The sequence below is a fragment of the Camelina sativa genome, chromosome 2 (assembly GCF_000633955.1).
Source record: "Camelina sativa cultivar DH55 chromosome 2, Cs, whole genome shotgun sequence".
Lineage (NCBI taxonomy): Eukaryota > Viridiplantae > Streptophyta > Magnoliopsida > Brassicales > Brassicaceae > Camelina > Camelina sativa.
The window spans coordinates 17,719,693-17,727,839 of NC_025686.1; the positions used below are offsets into that span (position 1 = coordinate 17,719,693).

General features: G+C 36.1%; 1 protein-coding gene across 1 annotated transcript; it reads left to right on the forward strand.

Moving 5' to 3' along the window:
* Nucleotides 5,288-7,494, forward strand: LOC104728228 (RING-H2 finger protein ATL20-like). Its single transcript, XM_010447247.2, has 2 exons — nt 5,288-6,084; nt 6,905-7,494. The coding sequence occupies exons 1-2, from the start codon at nt 5,367-5,369 to the stop codon at nt 7,366-7,368; spliced, it is 1,182 nt and encodes a 393-aa protein (XP_010445549.1). The 5' UTR covers nt 5,288-5,366; the 3' UTR covers nt 7,369-7,494.

Sequence of the window (8,147 nt, forward strand, 5' to 3'; positions counted from 1 at the left end):
GGTTTAGGGTTTAGGGTTTGAGCTTAGGATTTGAGCTTAGGTTTAATTCTGAAGTGAAGTTCCCATTAAACATCAAGAGACAAAAAAACATTTGAGATGAATCAACATGTGTAAAGAAAACACATAAAGATATATATATATATATATATATATATGTAAATCAATATGTGATTTACTTTCATTATGAACATATATAAGTGTTAAAGGTGTTTTGATCAACAATTGCAATGTAGAGTCCATAGTCCAGTAATCACCAACTATATGAAAAATGAACTTTCCAAAACATAGGAAAAATATGAAATTAATAGAGATTGTATTATTAAGAAAATAAAGTTGATGCAAAAGGATATATACACTTGCGAGAGATTTGCGAGGGATCTGTGAGTGTAGCCTCGCAGATCCCTCGCAAATTGTAAGGGATGTGCGAGGGACCCTAGGTAATCCCTCGCTAAAGCCTCACGGTTCCCTTGCAATTTGATCTTTTACATGCAAATTAAAGAAGATCATTACTAACCAACATTGCATCCAGAGACAAGTAACTTTGGAGATTAATTTCCAAAACTTTAGAGATTTATCTACACATAACAAACTATTTGTATATAATAATGTTGGACTTAGAAAACTAATAATATTAGATTTTGATTTCTTGGATTTTTGTATTTCTTTAGCTTTTGATTAATAATATTGGATTTTGGTATTTCTTTAGCTTTTGATTAATTACATTTTAATGAGGATGGTCTTGGTATAAAATTAATTTCGATTGATTATAAAGGTGCGAGGGATTTGCGACGGATCCATCGCTAATCCCTCGCAATGTTTGGTGAATTTTGATTGGTCAGTTTGTCGGTTCCTAGTTACTCCGTCGCAATTACTGCGAGGGCTTTGCGAGTGCTCAAAATGTTTATATATACCACCGAGCTCTGGTTTAAGCGAAGCTCAAACTCATTCACCTAAACCCTAATCTCTCTTCTTCATCCTCTCAATTAACCCTAATCTCCTTTCTTCTTCGTCTTCTCCGGCAAACCGTAGCCGCTCTTCTTCGTCTTCTCCGGCAAACTCTAGCCGCTCTTCTTCGTCTTCTCCGGAAAATTGTAGCCGCTCTTCTTTGTCTTCTCTGTTGAACCGGCAAACCCTTCGTCTTCTCCGTCAAGGTAAACCCTAATTTCTTCTATTAACCCTAATTTCTTCTATTAACCCTAATTTCATCTATTAACCCTAATTCTATTAACCCTAATTTCATAAATTAACCCTAATTTCTTATTTCTCTTAGATCTGATTAAATTGATTTTGATTTTCTTATAGATGTTTAATGGCAACGATTACACAAGGTTCCTGTCTGATCAAGGTGTACCTACTCCCACCGGTTCTAATCGTACACGGACTCCCACCGGTTCTAACTCTCGCCGTTCAACCTCGCAACCACTACCGGTGACACCGTCTTATCATACTCCTTCTCCTTCACCTTCACCCTCTAATGTGAATCTTGGCTCTGGGGATCATCCGGAGGTGACTCCATCCGCTCGTTCGTCGTCTACAGGAGCTTCTACACGTCTCAACAATCTTACACTGGAAGAGTTGCTCGATAGTCCTGGGCGTGCAGGTTTAACGAAGCTTGATCCACGTCGACCTCCAAGAACTGTCTGGTAAGCAAAACTTTAAAGTTTTTAATTTCATGTTGAAATCTGAAATCTGTCTAGTAAATAATTCACTCCTTTCATTTTGTATTTTGTTTGGAGGTTTGACCAATATCCCTCTGTTGCCGCTACTGTATGAAGCATCTTTGAAAGAGATTTCAAAGAGCCTCATGCCAATTGGACACAGACGCCGACTAACGTGGTAGACCGTTGGTATGAATCTTTTGCGGTAAGTCAAATCTATTTTGCTAATTTACAAAAAGTTTTATATGTCAAGTTTAAACATATACTAATTTACTTTTTTGTTTTTTGGAAGCAAATATATAATTGGGACCGTTCCATAAACGATAGGGTTAGGAAGGAGTTTGAAACCAAACTTAAGGACAGGATGTGTGATCAAGTGTCTAGGTGGAAGTTAAAGTGGAAACTGAAAGGTGATGAGGCAAAGCCACGGTGGATTGATCCTCAAGTATGGGTTGGTCTTGTTAAATATTGGCTTGACCCCAAATCAGTAGTCAAGAGTACCAACAGCCAGAATGCTCGATATCATGATCCTGATGGCACCGGCATACATAAGCATCGCTCAGGCCAAACCTCTTTTAAAGCTCGAGCTCGAAAACATGTAAGTGTTTAGGCCTTCTTCTTTTTGAACTAGCATTGACTTTATGGACAATCAATACACTAATCATCTGTCTGTTTCTCTGTTTCAGTGTGAGCTAACTGGTGAGTTAACTCCTGATCTTGTACGCATCCTAGAAGACACTCATCGAAAGCCTGATGGGTCTTTCACGGATGGAAAGTCTGAGTCTCTGTTCAACGAGGTGTCGTCCAAGATTCAGGAGTTGGAATCTGAGAATTGCACATGGGATAATGGAGAGAGCACTGCTTCTGGTGGGGTGCCCATTCATGTCAAAAACAAAATTTACACATCGGTAAGTTGTCTGTTTTATATATTTTGACTGTCTTTGTGTTTGTTTGAGTTTTGTCTTTGTCTTTCTTTGAAGTTCATTGGTGTGTTGTTGTTTTGTTTGTAGGTTGCTCCAAAGAAGAAAAACAGGATTTATGGGGTTGGTTCATTACAGTTTGAAGCATCCTCTGCCAGTAGCCGTCCACCGCCTATGTCTCCGGCTAATGATCCGGTAATATTGGCTCAGAAGCTAGCTGCCGCTAAGGACTGTGTTCAAACTCAGGCCACTCAAATTCAAACTCAGACGACTCAAATCCAAACTCAGGCGAATCAAATCCAAACTCAGGCGGATCAAATCCAAACAAGTTCAGAGAGGATGCATAGCTATGATGCATACTTCGAGTATCTCTCTGAAAAGGATCCGGAATTTGCTTCTAAGTTTGGAAACACGACAAGAAGCAACCCAGAAGCCGGAGGAGAGGGCAACACTACCAACCCAGAAGCCGGAGGAGAGGGCAACACTACCAACACCGGTAGCGCAACCGGAACTAGAACCGACTCTCTCTCTCAAACTTTTTAAAACCTTGTGTTTTGTAATGTAAATATTTTTTTAAGACAATTTAAATTTCATCCTAGTTTGAATTTTTTGTTAAGACAATTAAAATTCCATTTCAGTTTGGATTTAATAGGAATTTTAATTCTATTACCAATTGCCAATTCAAATTAAAATTTCAATTCTAATCCAAATTCTAAATTAATTTTATTACAATTAATCCAGATTGCAACGTATTTGCGATGGATTCAGTTTCTTGCAAATTGCTTCAGCTTTGCGAGTAAAGAGGTTTGTCGCAAATTGCTAGTAATTTGCGAGGAAAGGTGTCCTCGCAAATTGCGAGACATTTGCGAGGGAAAATTTTCCTCGCAAAATTTGCGAGGCACTTGCGACGTTTGGAATTTGCGAGACGCGATTTGCGAGGAATCGTAGTATCTCGCAAATCCCTTGCGATTGACGATTTGCGAGGGATGTGCGATGGATTCTTCCATCGCAAATTGATTGTTTTCTTGTAGTGTAAGAAGGCTAAGATGGAGAAGATGGAGAAGAAGAAAACTACGGAGTAGAAGGCTCTCTCTTTATTAGGACAAGACAAAACTCTTTGGTGTTTTTATTTAGTTTGTGATACAATGCGTTTTTCTTAACGCATCTTCAAAGTAATTAAGCTCAGTAAGTAATCATCATATGCCATTACGATGTCTTTGTCTTGATGTTAAGAGCCGTATACTACATGCCATTCGAATTCGATTAATTAGGTAGACAGAAGCATTTCCATTAGTAATGCATGAAAGTCTAATTAGGAAGACTTGACGTTAAAAATGCCATGTACATAGAGCAAGTAGGTAGGGATACCAAAATGAGTTATCCAAATCTATTGTTCATTAGTAAGTTAATACATATATCAGGTAGAGATCAGCTGAAACCTCTTATACACCATTCCTTTTCGAAAGACACAATTCAATAAATAATAATGGGTCGCAAAATTATTTGTCCTTACGGTCTCCAATTTCTTATAGCGGTTGTGTGTTAGTAATTAGTATTCGTTTTTTTTGTGTGTTTTGGAACAATGCATGAAGAATTTGTTTTGTAATCAAATAACATTTGAATTGCCATATTTTCTGCGTACTTCCACTGAGGTAGGGTATTCACTTATGGTCGTCCAAATACTGTTCGTTATTCCAAAGTTGTAGAAATCACAATATGTATATGCCATGGTCAGACCAAGATTATTATGAATGTTTGAAAATTCTCCTTGAATAAACCAATTTTAGTTTTGAATTTTTAGATATTTGAAAAAAGAATCAATGATCAACATTAATTATATACCTTTTTGTGTGAGATTTTAATTAAAATAATTGGTTATCATCACCAAATATATATATATATATATATATATATATATATATATATATATATATATCTCCATGTTAAGAGCCGTTTAAGACTATCGAAATTTGATAACGGCATGCATGTTTATTTTTTCACGAGCACGAAAATTCTCAAAAAATGGATATGAACATGCAAGGGAACCATTTAGAAATTTGGGAAAAGACATTAGAGCTGATTAATCTACCTCTTGATGCAGTGGATAAGACGATAAGCGCATAGACGGAGAAGAGGTCAAATGTCATTATGGAACTCATTAGTTAAAGAGTAAATGTTTCGTAAATTAATCTGATATTTGACTTTTCGTTCAATGCAAATATTTTTCTTATGAATCAATCATAATCATGTAAATATACAATATTGTAGTCGCATCGTGTATTATGCTCTGGCTACTAGAAATTCTTGGAAACTGTATTCATAACTCATAGTCAGTCTTAACTTGTGACAAAGTGAAAAATTTGAGTCTTGCTTGTTTGGAAATAGTTGACTTTTATAATATACATCTTTCTTGAGTTGTTATCACTCTCTCACCTATATATTTTTCTTGTCAGAGAAAATTCAATGAAAATACATAACTATATAACATAAACAAAAACACAAAACTTAGTTCAACATTACGAGTCAAACAATCAATTTTATTTTTCTACATTTTGATTTTTTTTCATCTATAATTCATAAATACGTTCGTTCTCAGTAATTATGGTGTAAAATCTTTTACGTAATAAATACACGACATATACTTAGTAGTATTAAATTGCGAAGAAAAATAAATAAGTATACACTACTACAAATGCTTACGTACACACACTTTGGGTCCAGTCCAATTACAAAAAGGTTTTGGTCACACTGCTTTAGTTTCCAACACCTACCTAACCAAGAAAAAAAAATGGATTTAACAAAAACAATATCATTCTCTCTCTTGTTTATTATATCATCTCTCCTAATCCCGACGACGACCACCACTGCCACCGTTACATGCACTAACGCCGTTTGTCGCCGTGACGGTCCGACCATCCGTTTCCCTTTCCGTCTAAAACCTCAACAATCACAATCTTGCGGTTACGACAAAGGCTTTGACTTAACGTGCGATACAAACGACGTTAACCGAACCACTATAACGTTACCTTTCTCCGGTAGCTTCACCGTCGAAGAGATAGATTACGCAGCTCAACAGATTTGGATCAACGACCCAGATAACTGTCTTCCTCAACGGATCTTAGAGCTAAACCTCTCAACGACGCCGTTTAGTGGCGTTTACTCACGTCAGTTCACGTTCTTTAAGTGTCCTACTTCGGAGTTTCTACGTTATAAGCCGTTGAATCCGATAACGTGCTTGAGCGATGAGAACGGCACGGTGTTTGCGACTCCTTCTCCTAGGGTGATGAACTTCTTGTCGTCCAAATCGTGCCGGTTGATGAAAACGGTTTATGTTCCGGTTCGGTGGCCGTTTTATGAGGAGATGGTGTCGTCTTCGGATTTGAGTGATAACCTCTGGCTCACTTGGAGGGTTCCGAGATGTAGAAGGTGTGAGGTTAGAGGTGGTAAGTGTGGGGTTAAGAGTAATTCTTCTCGTGAAACCATTTGCTCTGATGTTCATAAACCAGGTAAATTAAATTATAGTTTTACATTCATTTTTTTCTTTAGTAAAATTTGGTTGATTGTTTATCTTCATTATAATAAATTTCAGAAGCTTAAGAAGATATAATTACTAATTAAGACGAAAAACGGACGTAGACCATGACGCAATTTGTGTGTTGAATGAGTCTTTGTGTCTATATAGAAGTATATACAAATCTGGTTGAATGACAAGTTATATAACCAACATGAGACTATTCAAACATGATAGATTGACAGACTAATGAACCAACAGGTGAAATTAAAATATTTTTATATGCGTGTACACTGTACACATGATCAGGCTAAACTGAGTAGCTAGCTTATGAATGTGAAAGGCACATGATCAGCTAAGCGTTTTTGTTTTTCCTCAACCTTATTATCCTAAAAGACTTCAAATACTATCTCTTTTCTTCTTACATCTTTTCACTTTCACTTTCACTAAGAAAAACAAAACACATGCATTCATTGAGACGAATGTGAAGTTGGGAGATAACAATTAGGTAAGTGGACAAATGGGTCGGTGCCGTCATAATGAAAGCTCCAATGCATTGACTTTATCTTATATACTAGTACTAGTATATATCTCCCACTTTGATTTGCTTAACTTTGTCAACGATTTTAATTGTTACCCCCATTTACTAAAAGAGTCTTCTCTTCTACCAATTACATTTTGGCACATTATCTTCTTTTTCTTCATTTGTCTCTTTCAATACACATGATACTATTAGTTATGATTAAAGATAATTAATCATAGCTTTTAGTATTATTATTTTCCTCTAATCAATTCTCATTCCCTTGATTTTTCAGCTATTCCGAGAAGAGCTCGTTACGCAATAGCCATCGGTGCCGGGATCCCAGGAGCTTTAATCGTATTTGGTCTTTTCTGTTTTGTATATAGCAAAATCAACGAGTGTATCAAAGGACGCCGTCTCGTCCCAAGCCCACCACCAGATATCATCAACAGCGCTCAAACAGCCCATTATTTGCATTCTCGTGTCATCGTAACGGGTCTTGATGAGCCTACTATAGAATCGTACCCAAAAATAGTGTTGGGAGAGAGCAAAAGGCTGCCCAAAATAGACGATTCCACTTGTGCCATTTGTCTATCGGACTACGAACCAAAGGAGACACTTAGGACAATACCACCGTGTCAACATTGTTTTCATGCTGATTGCATTGACGAGTGGCTGAAGTTGAATGGGACTTGTCCGGTGTGTCGGAACTCTCCGGAGCAGAATTTACCACCTGAGCATAACTTTAATTCTTCTTAAGCATCAGTCTCTTTTGTCCTTTTTACTGTAATTTGTAGTTAGTTTAATACTCCTCCATCTATTTTAGTTAAAATGATGTATTTTTACAATCGTTTATTATGTATATGAATATAAGAGTTTTTTTTATTCTTCGTTTTTAATTAAATTAATAAATTAGACATACTCAAGAGTTAATATGATATCATGTCATTACAAATCTATTGGTCATTGTTAATATGTTATCATCTAAGTCTATACCTGATGATGCCCGTAAGTAACGTTTGTGAATTTTTGAAACAAACGCAAATTCTTTTTAAGCCGTAAGAGAAAGATTGAACTATATCCACACAATTTTTGAATTTTAGCTCGTGTAATAAAAGACGTAAACAGGTACGTGGTCCAACATAACATCAATTCATTTTCAAAAGATATATCAACTTTTGAAAATTTGAATTTCTGTGGTTGGTAATATTTTTCATATATGGTTCCACAATTGCAATGAGGCCGAAGTAGAAAAAAATAAGGAGAAGAGTCTCGAAGACTCGACCGATGAAAGACTTAGAGGGAGGTATTGGTTTAGGATTTAGAAAGAGTTTTAATGACTTTGTGTTTTTAAAAATCTTGCTGATTTTTAAAATCATAGAAAATTAGAAAGTAAAAATGAAGGATTCTATAAGAGATTGTTTAGGAAGTTATTTTAAATCTTGCTGATTTGTGTTTCCTAATCTTGTAAAATATTTCATAAAATCTTTCAAAATCTTTCTATTTGATGAAAGAGTTTTCATGACTTTTGTTATGAA

Excerpts from the sequence above, each read along its gene's own strand:
- LOC104728228 (XM_010447247.2), top strand. The coding sequence starts at position 5,367 with ATGGATTTAACAAAAACAATATCATTCTCTCTCTTGTTTATTATATCA. Across the intron at positions 6,085-6,904 it reads CTCTGATGTTCATAAACCAG|CTATTCCGAGAAGAGCTCGT; the intron begins GTAAATTAAATT and ends TTGATTTTTCAG.